The sequence below is a fragment of the Phyllostomus hastatus genome, unplaced genomic scaffold (genome assembly GCF_019186645.2).
Source record: "Phyllostomus hastatus isolate PE091 unplaced genomic scaffold, TTU_PhHast_1.1 phas_scaffold_345, whole genome shotgun sequence".
In the NCBI taxonomy this organism is placed as follows: domain Eukaryota; kingdom Metazoa; phylum Chordata; class Mammalia; order Chiroptera; family Phyllostomidae; genus Phyllostomus; species Phyllostomus hastatus.
The window spans coordinates 30317445-30340108 of NW_025334024.1; the positions used below are offsets into that span (position 1 = coordinate 30317445).

The 22664-nt window shown below is 61.7% G+C and overlaps 1 protein-coding gene across 1 annotated transcript; it reads left to right on the plus strand.

Annotated features, from left to right (window-relative positions):
• Positions 1-79: 79 nt before the first annotated feature.
• VPS35 (VPS35 retromer complex component) lies at positions 80-21837 on the plus strand. Its single transcript, XM_045819012.1, has 17 exons — positions 80-208; positions 4845-4943; positions 5829-5925; positions 6478-6601; positions 7091-7273; positions 8743-8956; positions 9856-9939; positions 10326-10435; positions 12179-12275; positions 12388-12536; positions 13847-14054; positions 14345-14500; positions 16340-16462; positions 18171-18350; positions 18903-19142; positions 20076-20219; positions 20846-21837. Exons 1-17 carry the CDS (start codon positions 206-208, stop codon positions 21023-21025), a joined length of 2391 nt encoding a protein of 796 aa, XP_045674968.1. The 5' UTR covers positions 80-205; the 3' UTR covers positions 21026-21837.
• Positions 21838-22664: the final 827 nt, after the last annotated feature.

A 22664-nucleotide genomic window follows, 5' to 3' on the forward strand; every position in this document is an offset into this window, starting at 1 on the left:
AGACTGGTTGGCGCTTCGGTCTGTCAGGCAAGAGCCAATAAATACGCGAGACTTAGCTTCTTAGAAGCGGGCCAATCGAGGAGCCGCCTGCCGGCCAGGGGGCGGGGCTACAGAGGGCGGGGCTTCGAGGGGCCGTCGCGTCACCTGACCGCGGGAGGCTCCGCGCGCGGACGGTGCTGATTGCTGCAGGTCCAGGGGAGTCGCCATGGTGAGTGCGGAGGGCCGCCGGGCCCCGGGCGGACTCTTCTCCCAGCCCCTGCTCTCTCTCACTGCCCTGGAGCCTTGCGGACGGATTTGAGGCCCCGTCGCCCGATTCCGGTTCAGACCCGCCCGACTCGGCCTGCGGGGTGCGGGACAGGCCCGGGAAGGCCGCAGGCGGGCCGATCGGAGCCGGGGTGGGCGGTGGCTCCTGGGCGCAGCCGTGGCTCTGAAACGGGCGGCCGCTCCCAGGGGAGTCTCGGCCTGCAGGCGCCTCTGAATGCAGTCGGCCCCCGCCCCGCTGCGCCCTGAGCCCGGGAGCCGGGTCTGAGCGTCGGGCTGGGTCGGGGCGGTTCGGAGTGCCCTGGGCTCGGAGGTGGGATCGGGACCCGCCGGGAGTTGGCTGCCTTGCGGGCATCCCACCTTAGTGTCTGAGGGCCCCACGCCCTCTCTTGTGCGAGGAATACCGAGGGGCCGGCACGGTGCCCTGGGCTTTCTCGGCCCCGTCGCTCCTTTGACTGCAGTGCTTTTCAGCGATTTCTAGGGACTCGCTTACGTGAATTTCCTGGAAGGACTCGTGCTATCTGATAGCTAGTAACGTCTGGTCATTGGGCACCTTGGCTCTCTTATTGGTCTCCCCATTGACAAAATGCAAGGATTCCACTGGCTGGGAGTAGGCGTTCTCGGCGCCTGGGTGGCGGCGGCGGCGTAGCGTGGCGTGGCTGTTGGCCGGTAAACTGGAACTTCCTCAAAACGGGAACCCTTGCGCCTGGTTCCCACAAAGGCAAGTTGCCACTTGCATTTTATTGGCGTTTCACTGTAGCCTGCACCGTCTAAAGGATGCGCGGGCGCACTGCCTGTCGGTGTTAACGCTGTGGCTTTTCACTCTGCAGACCGGCTTGCGGAAGCTGGCTGCCCTTTAACTGCGTTCGTGCCAGGAAGCGGGATTCCGTGTTTGACATGTACTGCTTTCCTATGAGATGTGTCTGTGCAAGGTGATTGGTTGTGCATATTTCTCAGGGTTTTTGCAGCTGGTAGTTACTGTAAGAACAGTGCAGAAATTTCACCAGGATTTGTGTGTGGATCAATGTTTACGGGTTGACAAATGAAAAGCCGTGGTGGAGGATCTCCTGTACCCCAATTCTGGGCTGGGTGAACCGCTGGGAGCAGGGAGCCAGACGCCCAGGCCTGTCCTCAGGAATTTCACGGGGACGGAACGCTTGAGTACGGGCCTGGCACAGCCACTGTCTCTGCCTTGGGGCGCTCGGCCTTCTTTGAGTCTCACCTTTGTGTTGAGAACTGGTGCTGGCCTCTTTGGCGCTTCCCAGCCCTAAAATTCTAGGACTCAGCATCTGGGTGCCTCTGTGTCGGCCCTGGAAACGACAGGCCTTGCTCAGACGGAGCTCGGGCCTCTGGAGCAGTGGACGTGGGGGCGGGACTCAACGCAGCACAGTCTGAGGGTGCTGTACCAGTGCCGTCAGCTCTGCAGTGGGGTTGAGGTGTGGGGGCGACCATTCTGCCTGGGGACCCTGGGAAAGGCTGCAGGAAGTGCAGTGGTAACCTGGGAACCGAGACAGCAGGGGGCTGAGCAGAGATGCTCCGAGTGGAGAAGAAAGGGCATCGCAGCAGGTAAAGCCGGGAGGCGAGTGCTCCGGCGTGTGGGTCATCGTGTCCTGGGGAAACGGAGTCGGAGCTGGCCAGGTACTCAGACTGTGTCCCCTCACCATGCTCAGTTCCCCCGGCCCCAGCAGCTGTTTGTGCCGTACGGTATTTTCAGGAGCACTTCCTCAGCCTGGTGAAGCCCTGCGTCTGTGTGACGGGGGTCCTTTCACTCAGCAGTGGATCGGGGTCGTGCACTTGGGTTCCCTCTGCAGCATGGGGGGGGGCAGCTGGACCCCAGGTTGTCAGGATGAGTGGGGACCGGATCTTTGGGGCACATGGCAATAATAATGGTGACCCTTAGGAAGTGCTGATTGCTGAGTGCTGAGCACGTCTTGAGCTTCGACTCTCGCTTCATTCTGCTCTTCCCGAAGGTGATGTGAGTGCTTCGCTTTCCCTGTTTGGCAGAAGAGGAAATGGAGTGGCGAGCAGTTTCGTAATCGGGGAGTGCATGACGACCTTTGCTTTCTCTGCACCCTATAATTGTGTAGGCTTGGGAGGGCTGGGGGGCTCGGGTCTCAAGCTAAAACGGGCCTAAATCACCAGCGTTCATTTGGTCTGCATTCTGTCGTGTTTCCGTTTTCCTCTGGTCCACGTGGCTGCTGAGCGCAGAGTCCTTGTAAACGGAGAAGCGCGCTGGTGAGTGCGGAGACCGTGGTCATGGGCGTGTGCTCGCTGTGTCCTGCGCTCTGCAACATTGTCTCGGGAGCCCTCCCCGAGAACGCCTTTCTTCAGTAAGGCTTTATCTCGGTGTAGCCTACTTTGTAGTAAGTCGGTCATTTTTAAACCAAGTTGATACAAAATAGAAAAACTTTGCGAGGATTTCATTTATTTGTTTATAGATTACTGAATCTAGTTAGCTCTATATAAGTATTTTTGGAATTATTTGTAACCTCCTTATAAGCACAGTTTTATTAGCTATGGGAAGATGATCATTGTACGTAACAGCCAAAGGGGGAAGCAACCCCAGTGTGCGTCCACGGATGAACGGATAAACTGAACGTGGTGTGGGCCACGCTGGTGCGATGGGACGGAGTGTTCACTGCCCAGCCTTAGACAGGAAGTTCCGACACCTGCTGCAGCTCGGGTGGGCCCCGGCGGTGACCCGCCGGGGACAGGAGCCGGGCACAGAAGGACGGATCCTGCGTGGGTTCACTCACAGGCGCCCAGAGAAGTCAGACTCCTGGGGACAGGCGGGGAAATGGTGATGGCCGGGGGCTGGGGGACACAGGGAGTTCATGTCCCGGGGACCGAGTTTCCGTGTGGAAAGACCACGCGTGGTGGCCACGACGGGAAACAGCGTGAACGTGCCTGATGCCACCGAACCGTGCACCTGAAAATGGGCAAGGTGGCCAACTTCGTTGTGTGTATTTTAACACAATAAAACAGTAACCATAAAACTTTCCTGACGTGTCATCGCCACATCCGTAAGTTGGTCATCTGAACTTAATGAAACCCACTGATTCCAATAAGTTAAGTCTGTTGTATCCAGAGGGAACCAGTTCCCCCAAGAAATCCAAACCACAGCTGGTCACACTGGGATTCCCGGAGGCCCAGCCCGGGAAGAGAGGGAGTTGCGTTGGGGTGCGCCCCTCGGTGCCGGTGTGGCCCTGCCCCGGGGCTGTGGTCTGTGGAACCCGCCCTTCACACTGAGCGCTCCGCGGCGTGCCTTCACGCTCCCTTTCGGTCTGGTTTAGAAGACACAGTTTTTTCTCCGAGATCTGTTATGCTTCCGAAGAAGTGGGGGGTAGGGGAGCGCGTGCTACCGGAGTTTGCCTCAGGAAGGAGGAAGGGCCCCTGGCGTGGCTTACTCTTCAGTTACCCTTTTTCTCTTTCCAAGTTTAGACCAAGGAAGTTCTCCATCTTTGTGGGTGACTCTAGTTCAGAAGGGAGTTCTGTGGAGTTCTGTTCACCTCAAAGTCCAGGGTGGTTTGGACTGTCCTCCGTGATGGAACACACTAGACCCCTCGCCCCTGTCCGCTCGTGAGTGCCCGCCGCCTGCGCCCCCCGCAGGTGGGGTGCAGGTGCTCCTCTGTCTGTAGAGCCGTCCCTTTGCTAAGGCGATCCTCGCGTGACCCCAGGGTAGCCGTTAAAGAGCACAGCTCGGTGGCCTTCGGTGCGTTCACCGTGTCGCACGGCCACCGCCGCAGCCCGGTTCCGGAGCAGCGGCCTCGTCAGCCCAGGAGGAACCCCGTGTGCGTGCGACTGGAAGGCGGTGCGCTCCGTGCAGGGTGTGCACGCAGCGTCGGTCCTGCGGGCGGTGGATCCAGCTCGTTGTGTGAGCGGGGTCTTGCTGACGGCAAAGCGCATGGAGGAGCACCAGGTGGGCCGACAGTCCGCAGCTGTTCGTTTTCGTGGTGGTGGTGTTATTGTGTGGTTGGTTGTCCACACAAACAACTGGAAACAGCTGGACTCTGTCCACCACAACCGCAGCGCTCTGTATTTGCAGTGCCCCCCTGGGCGCGGGGCGAGCGCCCTGTGGAGTTGGTGACAAGGCGGCGACAGCAGTTCCGGCCCCCCCAGCCCCGAGCTGGCCGGCCCTGCGTGGCGTATCTATTGCCCGAGGGTGTCCGCGTTCTGTCAGCCAGTCCCCAGGTCTCGGAGTGGACTGCTAGGCAGACGGAGAGTCGTCTACAGAAAAAGATGCTTTTGGGGAGTCGGGGGTACACCTTCGCAGGAGGGGGGTGGGCCGACGGCTGCGTTCTGGACGGTTTGGAGCGTGTTGGCACAGCCGAGGTGGCAGCAGCTACCCCCGCCCCTGGTCTGTGAGGCCGACCTGTGCTGAGCGTGCTCAGCCGGCTCCTGGGAGGGAGTCAGGTCCCCGCACAGCTGCTGCTGTCCTCGCTCAGGGCGCGCGGGCATCAGGCCTGGGGGTGGGCGGGCTGGGGGTCAGCAGACTGGGGCGCCTCAGGAAGGATGGGCTGACAGGGCAGCGTTGCGAGCAGAGGGGTCGCTGAGATGATGCAGGAGCGTTTCTGATTTTTCAGCCCACGACTCAGCAGTCGCCACAGGATGAGCAGGAGAAGCTCCTGGACGAAGCGGTCCAAGCCGTGAAGGTGCAGTCGTTCCAGATGAAGAGATGCCTGGTGAGCACCGTGGGGGGGGGGGGGCTGCACGCCTTCTGTTGGGGTCAGCCAGCCTTTGTCCTATACCGAAGGCTTTTCCTGTCCTGAACAGATACATATATGTATTTTGCGAACATTAGCTTGAAGGTTACACTCACACCTGTTTACTTACTCTCAAATTGTGAGGTTGTTGCAGACAGGGCAGGGACGGCCTGCGCAGAGACTGGGTTCTCTGGACCGCAGTTCAGGGGATGGCGCCACACGGGCTGCATGCAAAGTCACAGCTGCCGTGGTGACGACAACCGTCTCTTCCCTGTCTGAGTTTCTGGGGCTCAGGGACGTGCTCCTCTAACCGAGGCCGTCGGTTGCCTCGCTTTTCTTGCACGAAGTCAAAGTCGGCACAAAAGAAGAGTCTCGGCGCGGAGCCCATGGGCAGGCGCGTGCTCGCCGTCGCGTGCCTCTCTGCCTCTGTGCGTGAACAGTGCTTCCTGCGGCTGCGGAGCTGCTGCTCCAGGCACCTCGGAAGGGTGTCTGTCGGCTGTGACAAAGCCACTGTCAGGGCGGCGTCTTGCTCCAGGAGAAGCAGCACGCCAGCTGCTTGCAGGAGAGCGTGAACCGTCCGCGCGGGTCGCACAGTCCCGCGGGACCGGCGTCTGCCGGGGAGCTCTCGGACCCAGACACGGGAGACTCGCTGAGCTGGGCACGCCGGCGCTATGGCGACTCACGCGCCCTTCTCTTTTCAGGAGAGAGAGAGGCGGGGTGAAGTAAAGCTGGGTTCTGTGGGATTGAAGTGTGGGCCTTGTGCCCGTTTAAGCCGCGTGTAAGACGGGTGTTCGGTGAGCGCCGGGTGGCGCGGCGGAGCGTCGGTCGCGGTGGCGGCTCACCAGCCCGCCGCTGCCCCCGCAGGACAAGAGCAAGCTCATGGACGCCCTGAAGCACGCCTCCAACATGCTCGGCGAGCTGCGGACTTCCATGCTGTCGCCGAAGAGCTACTACGAGCTCTGTATCCTTCGGCCGCGGGCGGGCGGGTGGGGGGCGTCCAGGCGGCCTGTCCTTCCCGACGAGGCCGTGGTCTGCCTGCTGGGGTGCAGGTGCTCTTCTCCGCCCCAGCGCTCAGCACCCCTTCCCCGTGCACTCGTGCTGAGTGACGGGCGGGGTGGGGGGGAACTCGGCCTCAGAGACCCTTCCCTGTGCCGCCCCCCCCTCCCTCCCTCCCTGCGGGTGTGTGCCCTGCCTCGGTGCACGCACCCTCTGCCGTGGAGCCGGGAGGTGACGGTTCTCGAACACTGGGGTTCTGTCACTCGGGACTCCAGAGGGACAGGCCTTCCGCGGTCTGACGGGTGGGTGGTGCTCGCCTTGCCGCTCTACCCCACCAGACCTCCCTGGACCCTGGCTCTGACGTGGGGCGGCCCCGGGCTCCGGCCGGCACCGTGCACGGCCTGGGGGGGGGGGGCTGGCGTGCACACTCTCTGCCCAGGGGGTGGATGCCCGCGCCGGGTTCCCCGTCCGCCCCGCGTGGCTCGGCCGTGTTGGAGCCCTTGACCGGAGCGGGAAGACATGGCCATTTCTGACGAGCTGCACTACCTGGAGGTCTACCTGACGGACGAGTTCGCCAAAGGACGGAAAGTGGCCGACCTGTACGAGCTGGTGCAGTACGCCGGCAACATCATCCCCCGGCTGTGAGTCCTGCCCTGGGCGGGGGTCTCCCCCCTCCCCTCCCCCCACCCCGGGGCGTGACCCCCGCCGACTGCGCGGCTCTGTTAGGGGCGATCTCGAGGTTACTCAATCTCTTAACAAATGGGATTCACGTTTGGGGGATAATGACTTTTTTAAAGTTGTAGAGTGTAACTGACCTCACTGTTAATGCGGACTAGTGAGGAGTCTTGGGAACAGAGAGAAATGGACGTGTGTCGTTCCACGTCGTCACCGCGAGGGGGTGAAGGGGACAGTTCTCTCCCCGAGGCGTGTGAGGGCGGTGAGCGTGTGCCTGTCCGCCTGGCTGTGTGTCCGCTGGGGGTGTCTGGGTGTGTTTCACATCAGACGGTGACTTTGTGATCGTGCGGAGGAAACCGGGCGGTCCTGCTGATCCTGCTGCTCGTATTCAGTGTGTCCGGGTGTGTCCGGGCAGAGTCGGACTCTTGACCTGCCTGTTCTCTTCCCGACCCCAGCTACCTGCTGATCACGGTGGGAGTGGTGTACGTGAAGTCCTTCCCGCAGTCCCGGAAGGACATCCTGAAGGACCTGGTGGAGATGTGCCGCGGTGTGCAGCACCCCCTGCGCGGCCTCTTCCTCCGGAACTACCTGCTCCAGTGCACCCGGAACATCCTGCCGGACGAGGGGGAGCCCGCCGAGTGAGCACCCCCTCCCCTTTTCCCTCCTTCCTTCCTTCCTTCCTTCCTTCCTGAGGGTTTTGTTTGTTTTTGGAGAGAGGGGATGGGAGGGAGGGGCAGGAAGAGAGGGAGAGAGACGTCCGTGTGTGGTTGCCTCTCAGGCACCCCCAACTGAGAACCTGGCCCCATCCCAGCCATGTGCCCTGACTGGGAATCGAACCGGTGACCTTTCGGTTCACAGGCCGGTGCTCAGTCCACTGAGCACTTTTTTTTCCTTGTTTGGCTGTGCTGTGTCTGTTGTGGAATGCCTAAAAAGCATAGAAAGCGCACAGAAGAACGTGAGTGCCCGTGGCAGTGTGCACGGTCGGCTGCAGGCAGCGTGGGTGCTCAGGTTTCCTTTGGGGGGGGCGCAGCACCCCCCCCCCATAGAAGCGACGTCGGCGTCGTCAGAGCCTGCGTTTCTCCTTCAACGTATGGGGAGCGCGTTCCCCTGCCGTTGCGTGAGGCCGTGAAACCGTGAGGCCGTGAGGCCGTGTGCTCAGCTTTTCTCACGGGCTGCCCAGTTTTCAGACTGTCCTGAATGTCTGTCAGTTTTTACAACGTGTGGACTGGACTGCTCGCTGCCCTGGAGTGTGAGAGGGTATTTAGTTATCCGTGCACTCGAGTTAGACGTCAGCCCCGGATGGGAAAAGCAGGCGCCCTGCGGAGGGGAGAGCCCGCCTCCCGGGAGGGCGGTTCGGCACCATGGCCCGCGCTCCCACGCCCACAGCGGCCGGGGCGGGGGCCGTGGCCACCGGCTGACTGGGTGTCTTGTGCATGGGGCAGGCTCCCTACAGGAAAGAACTGAATTCCTTTCTGTCAAGTTTATTTGTTCCTTTATTTCTAAGATACATAATGCGGGGGCGGGGGGGGGTTGATATATCACTATCAAATCCCTTTTAAAAGAAAAAGTACACATTTTTACAATGCACATACCAAACATGAAAACGGTATATATAGAAAAGATAAGAATGTAACAGTGTAGGGAACCTTGGGAGATTATTTGCTTTATTGTGATCTGACTCCCAGTTCTGAGCATTTAGTTATGTGATCAGTGAAATGTGGGAACACTACTGAGTTCCCCGTCTTCGGGGGTGTGCAGAGGAGCAGGAAGCACGCGGTCTCGCCCTGCTTCAAGCACTTGCGCTCCCCTGGGAAACGTCGCACACGCAGCAGTGGGCCGGCGGCATCACCAGCATGTCGCGTCGGACACCTCGGGGCTTTTGAGTCGATGGAGTTGTCATAACAGGCCTGGCTGGCGCAGGGCCCGGAGTCGGGGGGCGGGGTTCGTCCCTTCAGACTGGCGCTGCTTCCCCCGTGAGTTCGCTCCCCTTGAGCGCTGACCGGGCAGCTGCGGCTGCCTGCCCTGTCTCGCGGGTGCGCGGGGAGACGGGTCTGCCCTGGGGTGTCCAGGGGCGCGTGGGAGCACTCCCCCGCCTGTGTCTGCGCAGTGAGGAGACCACCGGCGACATCGGCGACTCCATGGACTTCGTGCTGCTCAACTTCGCGGAGATGAACAAGCTGTGGGTGCGCATGCAGCACCAGGGCCACAGCCGGGACCGCGAGAAGCGGGAGCGGGAGCGGCAGGAGCTGCGGATCCTGGTGGGCACCAACCTGGTGCGCCTCAGCCAGCTGGAGGGCGTGAATGTGGAGCGCTACAAACAGGTGTCTCTCCGCCCCCGTCCCCTCTCGTGTCCCGAGTTCCCCCCGAAGTCCGACTCTTAGGTCAGAGTGTTTTTGTTACATGGTACCACTATTGACAAAGGAGACTTAAGTAAACTGGAACATAAGCTTTGAGCTTCTGCTTGTGGAGTGCAGGATTGAGTGTTGCCAATTTCCTTTTAAATTGAGGCGCGCTGGACTTTGCCGTAGACTGCCCCTAGAGCCACGTGCGGTGGCGTGGTGATGAAGGGGTGGACACGCGGGTCAGTGGAGGGAGGCGAGGAGAGCAGGATGGACAGGCTGGTTCTGTAAAGGACCAAGTAGCAACTACTGCCTGCCTGTGCACGCCGCGTGGTCTGTGCGTGCCGCGCCCTGCGGGTGTGTGCCGGCGGTCGGGCCGGAGCAGACCTGTGTGCAGGACACACAGTCAGCTCTTTACGAAAGTGCACGGCGACCTTTTCAACACAGGGCCCTGGGGCGTCCGGGCGTCTGTGTGCAGACCACCCCCGCCCCCGCCCCCAGGCTGCGGCCCTCCTCACGCCCCGTGAAACAGCTCAGCCGCGGGCCAGGGACCCAAGTCTCAGGTCTAAGACCAGGAAAACTTTTAGGAGAAGACGCGAAGGAACGCTTTAGGACCTTGGACTTGACAGGTTTCTCAGGACGCCAGGAGCACAAACCATGAAAGACAAAAAGTTAATGAGATGAATTAGTGAGTGACTTTACGCTGAATAGAAACAGAGGACTTTTTGTTTCAAACACTTCTGTAAAATTCTAAACTGAAATCTGGAAATGAAGTGTGGGGAGAAAATCTAAAATCGGGTTTTCAGAGTAACGGTCCGGGCGCGCCCTCCGCGGCGAGTGCGCGGGCCGCCGCTGAGCCCCCTCCCCCCCCGCCCCTGCAGATCGTGCTGACGGGCATCCTGGAGCAGGTGGTGAACTGCAGGGACGCGCTGGCCCAGGAGTACCTCATGGAGTGCATCATCCAGGTGCGCGGGGGCGCCCCGGTTCGTCGCGTCCCACAGTTCTGAGAAAGGGCCTTGCCGGGGGGCGGGGGGGGGGCGCGGGGAGAAGAGCTTCCCCGAGTAAACAGCGCCTGTCTCCTGGAGTAATGCCCCTCCCCACCCCACGTCGGGGAGCGCGGCCCCACGGCTCCTGGGTCCTCTTGGCTCGGTTCCTTGTGGGTGTGCTTTGGTTACGGGGTGCTTCTCTTGGGGCTGGCGCTCGGAGAGGCTCGAAAGTTACATGTTTTAACTCAGTTCAGTGCGATCGAAGTGACTCCCCCTACAACGCGAACTTGAAGTGCCGCGAGGGAGGCCCGAGTCCAAGGTCAAGTGCTTTGGCTCCCAGCAGTGGGTCCCGCTCTGACCTGCAGGTGTTCCCGGACGAGTTCCACCTGCAGACGCTGAACCCCTTCCTGCGGGCCTGCGCGGAGCTGCACCAGAACGTGAACGTGAAGAACATCATCATCGCCCTGATCGACAGGTGAGCCCGGCGTCACCTGCGGGCTCCGTGTCTCTGTCGCGCCCTGGTCTCGTTAGCGACTTTAACGTAGCCGCACCGTTCAGTTCCGTAGGTGTGGGTGTCAGCGCGGGGCCTGCCGCGCTCGGCCGAGAGGGGCTGGCGGTCGGTTGTGGGGGGGCGGGGGAACGGGGACTGCTTTCCGGCCCCGCGCGTCATCGTCACGTGAAGACGTGGTTACGCAGCCCCGTCACTCAGGTCTCACACATCCAAAGATCTCAAAGGACGAAGGTTGTTTCTCATCTGGAGGGAAGGAACCTTTCGGTGGGCACCTGTGGGATCGGGGGGGTTCTTTAGCAAGTAGCCATGAGACACAGGTGACTCGAAATGTTCAGCAGTCACTCTGTCATCACTTGTGTTTTAGTCCTCACCTGAGGACGTGTTTATTGATTTGAGAGGGAGGGGGAGGGGGAGAGGGACAGCGATGGGTTGCGTCCCATACCCGCCCCGGCTGGGGATCGAACCCGCAACCTTGTGGTGCATGGGATGACCCTCCAAGCAACTGAGCCCCCAGGCCAGGGCCATCACAGGTTTTGTTTTCTCGAGGGAGATTTTTAAAGTATTAATCTGATAGCAAACTCCCTTTAGGTTTGAGTCTTACTTCCATAGCCCTTAGTTCTATAAAAGTGTATAACTCCCCGACTGGTGTGGCTTAGCTGTCCCTCAAAGCGAAAGGTCGCTGGTTCGATTCCTGGCCAGGGCTCATGCCTGGGCTGTGGATTCGGTCCCTGGTGGGGGCGTACAAGAGACAGCTGGTCGATGTTTCTCTTGCATCGATGTCCCTTTCCCTCTCTATCTCCCTCCCTTACCTTCTCCTTAAAAATAAATACAAAAAATTGAACAAAAACTGTAAAACTTGGCCTTTGATTGTGGCTTTCGTACGTGTCTGGTTGAGAGCTGCAGCGGGTGCTCGTCCGGGACCTGCGGCCCGCTGTGACGGGAGCCAGCAGCCGGCGAGGGGCCGGCCCCGCCAGCACTGCCGTTGCCGGTGCCGCGTTCTCGGTGCCCGCGTCACGGCTGCAGGGGCGGAGTTTGCACGGCTGAGTTCTCCGAGGGCCGGCTCCGGGCCGGGCGGTGAGAGCGATGTGGTGCTTGGGCGCACTCTTGGTGGCAGCTGAGCACGGGGCCGGCCTGTGTCGGGCGGGGTGGTGTCCCTGTCGGCAGTGACGCTTCCGAGCGCAGCACAGCACGGAGCGGTGTGACCAGGACGGGCCGATCGCGGTCGCGTGACAGGCGTGATCGTGAGCGGTTTTGCGTGTGGGAAGTAGAAGTTTCGAACCTGACGGCAGCGAAAGCGACTCTCAGCGGTGCCGCTGCTCTCGGAAGGGGACTGCGGGGTCACGGTGGCTGCGTGCGCTTGTCGCTCCGGTCCTTTCCGTCCACGCCTGCTCGGGCGGGGTTCCAGAGAGTCCGGCACGACCGGCCTGCCGGAGACCTGCTCCGCGCGGTGTCCAGTGCGGTGCGTGGTGTCCAGTGCGGTGCGTGGTGAGGACGCAGCGGCCGGGGCAGCGGTGGTTCGCTGCGCAGGTGGCAGTGGGTGCGGGGAGCGGTTGGCTGCGTCCCGTGTCCTTGTGAAAGACCTTTGTTCAGGGCTCCAGAGGAGACCCGCTCGCAGAAAACACAGGGAAGTGCAGAGAATAAAACGTCTCCCGCGATCCCACTGCCCAGGGCCTCACCTCTTTTAAAGCGAGGCTACTTCTTTTTCAGATTAGCTTTGTTTGCTCACCGTGAAGATGGCCCCGGGATCCCGGCAGATATTAAGCTCTTCGATATATTTTCACAGCAGGTGGCCACAGTGATACAGGTGGGTACGGCTTTCCCCCTGAGCCCCCAGAACCGGGACCCCTCAGCGGTGGGCCCCCTGGGACTGCCTGGGACCCTCCGGAAGTGACTCTGTGGCCCTCTGCACACCCCAGTCCCGACAGGACATGCCATCGGAGGACGTGGTGTCCCTGCAGGTCTCGCTCATCAACCTGGCCATGAAGTGCTACCCCGAGCGCGTGGACTACGTGGACAAGGTCCTGGAGACCACGGTGGACATCTTCAACAAGCTCAACCTTGAGCAGTGAGTGCGGGCCCCAGTTTTGTGCAAGCCCTCGGGGGGCCCATTCCTGTCCCGGACCTGCGTTCCCCTCCACGGTCCCTGTCTGAAATGCCCCGAGCGTTTGCTCCGTGCCGGGTTGGGGGCCGATCGGGGTGGGGAGTGGGACTGACCGCCTGGGTGTGTGTGTCGGGCGAGTGGTGGCACTCGGGCTGGAGCCGGCGTCTGGGACCCGTGGTGGCGTCTGAGACCCGTGGCCTGTCCGGGCCCTCGAGTCTGTGTGGCTGAGTCCGTTTTAAACTGGTTGGGTCGCCCTTTAGGTCACGCAGCATTTCTGTTGGAAGTGGTTTCCCACAGATGAGTAAGGTGGGAAAAATCAGGGGCATGTGTGTATCTGTGGTGCAGAAACGAGGTTGGTTTGAACTGCTCTGAGCGTCGGTCTTCGATACGGTCCGGGACAGGGCGGCCCTCTGCCGCCCGCCCCGAGCTTCCCCGGCTGCGCCTGCCTTCGTGGGCGGCCCCACTCGTGGCTGCCGTGGGCGCTCCCAGTCCCGGCTGCTCTCTGCCATCCCCCCCTGCCCCCACCCCAGCCAGCCCCCCTCCTCGCTTCCCAGCGTGGGGTCTGCCCAGACCCCGCCCGACCGCGGTTGTCCATGGTCTCGCCGCCTCCGGGGGGCCCTCACCCCCCGGCTGCCCTCCCGGGGTTTAGCTGTGAGAGGAGGGTGGCCTTTCCGTTCCCCTGTTCACCCCCCATGTTTTGGTCTGTCCCGTTTGTGAACTGAAAAGCATTTCGGATCCTGAGTGATGCCAGCAATGTATCTGTGTTTTCCTTGCTGATTTTTGAAGTAAGCTTAGACAGAAAAATAGAAGTCCCGACCTTAGGGTTCTTAAAAATAGTGGGGCACGCCTCCGCCCCCGCAGACTCCCTGCCCGCGCTCCCTTGACCCCTGCCTTTCTGGGCCGCCGACACCTGGGCAGGAGCGGCGGTCCGCGCTTCTCCCACGCCGCGGACTCGCCCGTTTTGCACGGAGCCGCCTTCCTGCGTGTTTCCGTCGTGAGTGCACGGGGCTCCCGGGCCGCCCCGGGAGCTGCCTGCCCCGCGCAGTGCTTCCCGAGAAGTGGCAGGTGCCCGCAGTCCCCTCAACTCCAGCCGCATGCCGCCGCCATCGCGTGGCGTCCCGTGTCCGCAGGACAGCCCCAGGGCACGCGCGTGTGACGACCGGCGTCCGGGGAGGAGGTGGCTGTGGCGTGGAGGGTGGCGTGTCCCTTCCATGTGAGCGCGAGAGTGTCTCGGGGAGGCGGGCCCCGCGGTGAAGGCTGCCCCCGCCCCGCAGCATCGCCACCAGCAGCGCGGTGTCCAAGGAGCTCACGCGGCTCCTCAAGATCCCCGTGGACACGTACAACAACGTCCTGACGGTGCTGAAGCTGAAGCACTTCCCCCCGCTCTTCGAGTACTTCGACTACGAGTCCCGGAAGAGCATGAGCTGCTACGTGCTGAGCAACGTGCTGGACCACGGCACGGAGGTCGTCTCTCAGGACCAGGTGAGCGCGCCCGCCCGCCCGCCCGCGCCGGAGCAGCGGCCTGTTCGCTGAGCGAGCCCTCCACGGGAGCCGCGCGGGGACGGGACGGCGAAGCGCCGTGGTCTCGCCGAGGAGGGACAGCCACCATGGACGGGTGCGCGGGGCCTCTCTGTCCACACGCCTGTCGGTGCGTGTCTGCACACATGGACTTGCTTAGAGAAGGGCCGCGTCATCGCTGGTGTCCTGTCGACGGGGGCTCTTCACGCCGATGGCCGGACTCACCCAGGGGGCTTCTGTCTCCCGCGCTCCAGGTGGACTCCATCATGAACCTGGTGTCCACGCTGATTCAGGACCAGCCGGACCAGCCTGTGGAGGACCCCGACCCGGAGGACTTCGCCGACGAGCAGAGCCTGGTGGGCCGGTTCATCCACCTCCTGCGGTCCGAGGACCCCGACCAGCAGTACCTGGTACGAACACTCTCCCGGCCCGTGCCCGGCACCGTGCCAGTGGGTCGGTGCAGTGCGCCTCCAGTGGCCCGGGGTGGCCGCCTGTCGCCTTAGAGGGCTTGCAGCTGAGGAAGAGGTGAAGTGGGATCCATAGGCTTTTACTTCATTTATAAATGCAGTTACTTGCCGTCTTCTGGAGCTGGAAGGAAGGAACAAGTTGGTTGCTCTGGCTTCTTTTAAGACTCCGTAAGGGTCACAGAAGAGCCGGTCTTCCGTTGGTGGGGTGTCTGGTGATCGTTCCCCACTCGCGTTGCTGAAACTGCATGTTGCTTTTTTCTTTTTAATTTAGAATTTATTTATTTATTTTTAGAGAGAGGAGAAAGGAGGGAGAGAAACGTCAAGGTGTGGTTGCCTCTCACGTGCTCCCTGCTGGGAACCTGGCCCGCAACCCAGGCACGTGCCCTAGGCTGGGGGTCCAACCAGCGACCCCCCGGTTCGCCGGCCGGCGCTCAGTCCACTGAGCCGCCAGCCAGGGCTGTGTGTGGCCTTCAGGGCAGAGGCGACAGGCCTTACGTTGAATTGCACTTACGTTTCCGAGGTTTGCGAGTGTAAGTTGTGTGTGTGTGTGCACGCGTGCCACACTGGAAGCGTGTGAAACCCCCCCTTCCTGGTAAGAACCGGTGGGCCTCCTCCCTGTGTGTAGTCCTCAGGGCGTCTCTGGGAGAGACCGACACCGGGGCCCGAGCGACTGCTGGGGGCGGCCCATTTCACGGCGGAGGGCACAGGCGACGGCCAACGGCCGTGGGGCCAAGCGGACGAGCCGCCGCCGGGGGCAGGAGGCTCCGCGTCCGGCTGCTGCGACGCGCACCTTGTGTGAGGCTGGGCCCCGGCTCTGTGCTGTGTGACTGCCTCTGTCCCGGCTGACAGTCGCTGCCCCTTTGGAACCCGTGGGACGAGGAAGCTGACCCGTTGGTGGGGTGAGAGCCGTGCCCTGGCGTGGTGACAGACACTTCGGGCCGGCTCCCCGAGTTCCCGCGTCACACACCCTGCCTGACTGGGCCTGCGTTTCTCCTCGCAGCCCGGGGTCAGGGCTGGGGACCGGGCCGCCCCTGTGGCCGGCGGGCCACGTCCAGGCACAGAGCCCGTGCAGGCAGGGGCGGTACGCTCCGACTGCCCACGGGGGACGCGTCCTCTTCTCCCCCGACTTCCGTGTCGGAGAAGCCCACAGACCCGCGTCTGTCCCACAGCGTCACGCCGACAAAAGGTGTCGTGTGAGTCCCTGCCACTTTCTGAGACGCCCGACCCCTGCCGCACAACGGCCCCTACAGTGTGCTGCTGTTTCCCGCGACGCACGTGGCCTGCTCTCCGGGGCGGGGGCAGCATGGGCCGGCAGGGCGCACGTCGCCGTTTGTGACCCTGTGAACGCCGACCCTCCGGAGCACGTGCCTCGGGTCGGGTGACGGCAGCGCCTCACATGGGGTGCTTGGTCGTCCCGACGACCTAGGGGAGGTGTCCTGCCCTGTTGTCCCAACGACCTGGCGGCTCAGAGAGGGGAAGCGGTGGGCCCAGGGCCACAGGTCGCGGGGTGGGTGTCAGACGGGCTCACACAGGAAGTCCCCTGCAGGGCTCTGTGCCCACCCAGTGGGCGCACACGTGTGCAGGGAGACGGCTGGTTGCTTGCTGGCCCTGGGGACCCCCCCCCCCCGGTCTGGGAGACAGGGCTCGTGCCTGTCTCGGGGTGACGCTCATGGTGGTGGTGGTGCCTGTACGGGGCCCGAGAGCACGGGGGCCGCCACGTGATTCTGTACGGGACGGACCGCTGTCCGGAAAGACTAACGGGTCTGTGTTTTTTTTGGCCAGATCTTAAACACGGCACGAAAGCACTTCGGAGCTGGCGGGAACCAGCGCATCCGCTTCACGCTGCCGCCGCTGGTGTTCGCGGCCTACCAGCTGGCCTTCCGCTACAAGCAGAGCTTTAAAGTGGTGGGTGTGCCTGCCGCGAGCCGCGGCCCTCCCCACCCCTCTTCTGTGTGTGCACCGCAGCGTGTGACCGCAGCAGGTTTCACACGGACACCGACGGACACCGGTGCCCCAAGGGCCGTGTCTCCGGCCCTCGGCTCACTGCTCCTCCTCTGCCCCGCGTCCTGGTCGAGCGGTCCAGCCCGGGCACACACTTAGAAGCGAGACACTAGGCCAGTTTAAATTTGTTCTCGGGGGTTCTGCTGCGTGCGAAGGTCACTTGTGGGAAGTTGTAAGTTCACGATGCAGCTGGCTCAGAAGGCACAGGACGCACTCCCCGGACCCCGGCGTGCGCTGTCGCCTGGGGGCGGACCGAGTCAGCTCTGCCGACGGGAGGGCCGGGCGGCGCCCTCCCCTCGCTCCGGAGCCCGCCACGGCATCACTTTTCCAGCTGGGTCACTGTTTGTGAGCTCACCCCTTCGCCAGCAGACGTACGGCCAAGGTCCCCCAGGTGTGGGTTTGTGCCTGAAAGCTGGGTGGCCGGGTTCTCGTTGTGGAACACACCTCAGTGAGCTCAGTTTTCTAGTAACGAGGAGACACAGTTATTCCGCAGACCGCCAGCAGGGCCTGCGGCTCATTCAGTCCCTTTCCAGCCTCTTACGGACGGATGGGTGCCTGAGTGTGCCGATAACCATGGCCACCGGCACTGCTGCGCCCACCCCACGCGCCGTGCCCGGAGCGGGATGCGCACCTGGGCCGTTGCACGGGTCCTCGGGACACATCTGTGACGGCTCCTCTCCTTGAAAGGTGGGAGGGACAGGGATGAAATGTGCGATCTCACCAGTAAGTGCAGCAGTGGGCCTTTTTAGAGGTCACAGCGGTGAGGAGAAAGGAAAGGTAAAGCTCAGCCGTGGCAATGGTGCGATGAAAACTTCCTCGTCTAGCAGTGATGGGAATGCCAAGTGCTACGGTCTTTCTAGAAAACTCTGGCGGTGTGCGACTAGAGCCTTGAGGGTCCAGTACACGCACTCCTGAGAACTCACACTGAGGTGTGGACTGAGTAAAGCTTTGTGTGCGTGGACTGTCCCTTCGCCATGGAACCACAGGTGGTTTCCAGAGGGGCGTGGCTAAGTACACCATGCCTCGTGCCGCGCCCAGCCTGGAACACATCCTCGTGGTTGGGATGATGTGAGTAACTTCAGTATCGTGAGGAGGACTGCTGCGACAAAACGAGTAAAGAAAAGAAGTTGGACACAGGTCACGTGCGGCCTGAGGCTGGTTCAGCTTGCGGCGGGCTGCTGCCGGAAAGGGGGAAAGGCAGCCACACGCAGAGGCCCTGTTCCCTTCCATTCGCAGAGCAGACAGACAGGAAGACATCAACTCCAGAATGTGCTCAGCGATTGGTGCAGGGCGGTAGTTAGGGATGATTTTAATTTTTAAAATGCTTTCGTCGATTTTCCTAACCGTGTCCAGTTTGGGGGCGTGTTGCTTGTCTGGTGAAGAAAGGCACGCACCCAGTGTGTGGAGATGCAGGGCCGGGGCGCTCCAGCGGCTGGCGGGAGCGGACGCCGTTTGAGTGCGCGTGCCCCGCGGGAGAGGCGGCGGGAGGGGAGGCTGGGCCCGGCTCTGTCGCCGGGCTCTGTGGGTCCTGCGGGAGCTTCGTGTATGGCACGCGCACCCGAGCACGCTGGTCCCGCAGCGCAGGCGGTCAGACAGCGTTTTCTCGCCGCAGGACGACAAGTGGGAAAAGAAGTGCCAGAAGATCTTCTCCTTCGCCCACCAGACCATCAGCGCCCTGATCAAGGCCGAGCTGGCCGAGCTGCCCCTGCGGCTCTTTCTCCAGGGGGCTCTGGCCGCCGGGGAGATCCGCTTTGAGAATCACGAGACCGTAGCCTACGAATTCATGTCCCAGGTGAGGGGCTGCCCCTGCCCTGGGCTCCCTCTTGAGGGGCTCGTGGCCGCCCCCTTGTGGCCGCCCCCGGCCCACTGCCTCGGGAGGTCTTAGTGCTGTGGTCACGCTGGCTGGCGGGCCTGGCGACGGGAAATCGACCATTGGCTGGGTGCTAGTGAGACTGAGTATCTCCAGGTGGGTCCCGGCGAAGCTGTCGTGGGGGACAAAGGTCCACAGGTAACTCGGTTGGGGAGCCCTGGGTCAAGTGATGATAAGACCCGCTTCCTTGTTGCAGCTGCTCTGTGTCCTCCCTCTGTCTCCATGCCTCCTGCCTGTCCCCGGGGGCCCATGTGCTCTGACCCGGAGGGACCTCGGAGGCTCCCGGCTGGGGGTCTGGTGGGAACGGCCTTGGGACGCGCCAGAGTCCGAGGTGGTGCGCGAAGGCCCTCTGACCTGTGCCCTCAGGCCCCCTGCCATGGTCTGTGTCTCTCAGGCCCCCCCCCACGACCTGTGCCCTCAGGCCCCCCCACGACCTGTGCCCTCAGCCCCCCCCTCCACGATCTGTGCCCCCAGGCCTTCTCCCTCTACGAGGACGAGGTCAGTGACTCCAAAGCCCAGCTGGCGGCCCTCACCCTGATCATCGGCACCTTCGAGAGGATGACGTGCTTCAGCGAGGAGAACCATGAGCCCTTGAGGACGCAGTGCGCGCTCGCCGCGTCCAAGCTCCTGAAGAAGCCCGACCAGGGCCGCGCCGTGAGCACCTGCGCCCACCTCTTCTGGTCCGGCCGGAACACGGACCGAAATGGGGAGGAGGTGAGGCCCGTCCTGAGCTGCTGCGGGGCGGGCGGGGGCGGGGCAGGCACGGGCCCTGCGGGGCAGGCGCTGGGAGGGCGCGGACGCCCGGCAGAGGAGGTCGCTCTGTTGTGTCACGAGAGACGGAGAGGAAAGGGGTGTGCAGCGTGAAGTTCCGGAAGTGAAGCCTCCACTTGGAGACACTGTGGCCCAGCAGGTCCATGCCGCGGCCTTCAGCAGGGCTCCCTGGTGCCAGTGCACCTTGGGGGGGTGCCCATGCGGCGCGTGCCGCAGACCCTGCATGTGCACGCGGCGCAGGTGTGGGGCGGCCCTGCGGCGTCGGGCGGGTCTCCGCACGCGCTCCCCACCGCCCCAGCGCCGAGTCCTGCCTCTGTCACAGCCTGCTCGTTCTCGCAGTGTCTCAGCTCTTTTGGTTATTGGTGTCCACGTGTCCTGGTGACCTGTGTCCCCTGATCTTCACTGTTGCTGCTGCAATGGCTTTGGGGTGCCGTGGACTGCACCCATGGCAGTGGGAACTCGGTGGCCGGCTGTGTCCTGACTGCGCCACCAGCCAACCGTTCTCGTGTCTCCCTCCCTCTCCTTGGCCTTCCTGCCCCTCGGCTGGCGGACTGCAGTCCAGTGTCGCTGGAGCCCGTTCGAGCCGGGAGCCAGGACGGTGGGCCCGCTGCAGGGCGGCGTTCTGGCAGTGCGGTGGGCTGGGCCGACCCGCGGTGGTTCTGAAGGGCGCCTGCTCGTAAATGCAAAATGTGTGTGAATACACAAGTAATGTATTCGCTGTGGAATAGAGCTGTGAGCTGTAAAGTATGGAGACTCAGGGTCCCCGTGGCCCCGCAGAGCCCGACGAGGCACGGGGCTGCTGCGTTCGTCCCCGCGCGTGGCCGGGGTGTTTGTGGGTGCCCGTGCCCCTCTGTGACCGCGCCCCCTGCTTTCCAGCTGCATGGCGGCAAGCGGGTGATGGAGTGCCTGAAGAAGGCGCTCAAGATCGCCAACCAGTGCATGGACCCCTCGCTGCAGGTGCAGCTCTTCATCGAGATCCTCAACAGATACATCTACTTTTACGAAAAGGAGAGCGACGCGGTGAGTGAGCCGGCGTCTCCCTCGCGCTCTTGGGTTAGATGCATGCGGGAGTTCGCCGTTCTGATGGTTTCCTTTCTGTTTGCAAGAGCTGGGGTGGGAGATTGCCCCTGCGGGTGTCTGATTCTCCAGAAAGCTGCCTCTGTCTGCACAGGTGCATCTCTAACAGAAAAACCATATGAGCAAGGCAGTTCCTATCTCTTTTGCTTGGGAGGATTTTTGAAAAGCAGCCCTGTTCAGAAAACACGGAGTGGCTCACAAACGCCGAGCAGTGGGCGGGCGGGCAGGCGGGCGGGCGTGCCAGCGTGCCGTCCGTGCGAGTGTAAGTCGCTCCCAAGGGGCCAGTGCCGCCCGGTCCTGCTGACAGCGCCGCGCCGGCCGAGGCTGGCAGCCCGAACCAGGGCGGCCATGCTCTCGTGCGGCTTCGTGGTACTGCGAGTTTTCACTGCCTCTTCTTCCTGGGGCAGAGCGGCCAGTTGTTCAAACCAGGAGGCTGTTCGCACCTCTCGTTTCCATAGTTACTCTGGTAATTGACGAGAGTGACACAAGCTCCTCGAAACGTTTTTATTGACTCGCCTTTAATTCCTTGTGGTACCTGTTTGACCGTGAACTCGTACGTGCTCTTGCAGGTCACGATTCAGGTGTTGAACCAGCTCATCCAGAAGATCCGAGAAGACCTCCCCAACCTGGAGTCCAGTGAGGAGACGGAGCAGATCAACAAGCATTTCCACAACACGCTGGAGCACCTGCGCCTGAGGCGGGAGTCGCCCGAGTCCGAGGGGCCCATCTACGAGGGCCTGGTCCTCTGAGGGCCCGCCGCCCGGGGCCGCCCGCCCCCTCCCGCGCACAGCCCCCGAGGGTTTCATTACGCCAGGCCTCCCTCCCATAGATCGTGCCTTCCAGACATGCCGAGGTAGGTTTCCCGTCTCTGACCGCTGGTGCGTTTGACCCGGCACCTCCGGACACTCGCCTTCAAGACCTTAATAAAGTCCCTCCCTTCGTAAGTGTTCAGGCCCTCCGGCCGCCCGCAGTAGCCTGGTCGGTTTGCTCCTTAAAGAGTTCCTGTGACCTGTTAAGGAAAAGAAAAAACCCAGACAAATGCTTAAAAACCACTTCTCACGGCTACTAATGAAGCTCTCCCCCCTCCCTTCCTGTTCCGTTCCACTGTTGGTTGTGTAACTTCCCTCCCTTCCCCGCGTGGGAGCGCTAACCCGGAAGTGTCTGTCCCTGTCCCCTAGTCCCGTTGGCCATTAATTCAGACGAAAGGATTACGGTATGTGGAATTCAGCTTGGGCTTTTCCCTAAATGCAGAGTAAGGCCATGTACAATATTTTCCCTGACACTAGAATATATTAATGCATGTTTGGGAGTTTTAAAGCACCGTGGTCAAAGCCAGAAGCTCTATTTTGCATATTTGGACTCAGCCACCCAGTAAGAATCTATGTTGTCCTCTTGACATATTTATCAAAATAATTTTTGTTCTTAATAGTATAAAATAGAAAATTTGTGACCTATATAATTTATGTATAACCTTCATTATTGTAAATTTAGGGGGAAATGCATCATACAGTTATCATGATTTTTTTTTGCACCAGTGAAAATAAAGTTGCTATTAACAGTGGTGGACTCTCGCACTTGATTCATTGAAGGGACGGTCGATGCCCGTGGAGTGGGCCTGTTTTAGCCTTGCCGTCACCACCGGGCTCTCGGCTTCTGCGGGACTCGTCACACCCGCGTTCTGCTGGCCTGGGCTCTCGCTGCCCCGAGCAGCCAGGCCTGGGGGAGCCTTCCGGGGTGGCTGCTGGAGTCTGGCCGCTTTCTGACTCTCCCTGAGCCGGGTTAAACTGGGCGTTCCCTCCCGTTCCTTATTTTCATTTTTCTCCGTATTTTACTTATCCTTGTGATGACTCTGTCTCCTCACCTGTGAACTGGGGAGAATAGTATCCCCCCCCCTCGCAGGTAGGGTTTTGAGGAGTGGGATCATGCAGGTCAAGTGCAGGGAACTCACCAAATGTTAGCTGTCATCGGAGGTTACAGTGCCTTTGATGGACAAATATGGGCAAAACATACCGTTAGTAAATCTGAGCCGACATTTTTGAAAGTGCTGCGTGTGCGCGTGTAGTTGCAGGGGGAGGAGGGAGGGGGATTCTGGGTGGTGAAAGGCTGCGAGCCGCCTCGTGCACCGTTACTGGGGTACACCGTTGCTGGGGACGGTAGCCGAGAGGCGGAGAGACGGCAGAAGGAAGTCGAACGACTGTGTGTGTTGGCTCTCACTCCGCCTTTTTCGCCCCACCCCATTTCCAGGCATGGCTTGGTAGTTTTTTTGGAAATTATCCCGAATGACCCAGTTGAATTTCTTCCACTGTCGTTCCAGTGAACGGGCGAGAACAGCAGTCCGCCTGGCCAGGAGGTGGCGCCCAGGTGCTGTCACGGGGGGCGGGGGGAACC

Excerpts from the sequence above, each read along its gene's own strand:
- VPS35 (XM_045819012.1), top strand. Across the intron at positions 6,602-7,090 it reads GGCAACATCATCCCCCGGCT|CTACCTGCTGATCACGGTGG; the intron begins GTGAGTCCTGCC and ends TCCCGACCCCAG. Across the intron at positions 18,351-18,902 it reads CCTACGAATTCATGTCCCAG|GCCTTCTCCCTCTACGAGGA; the intron begins GTGAGGGGCTGC and ends CTGTGCCCCCAG.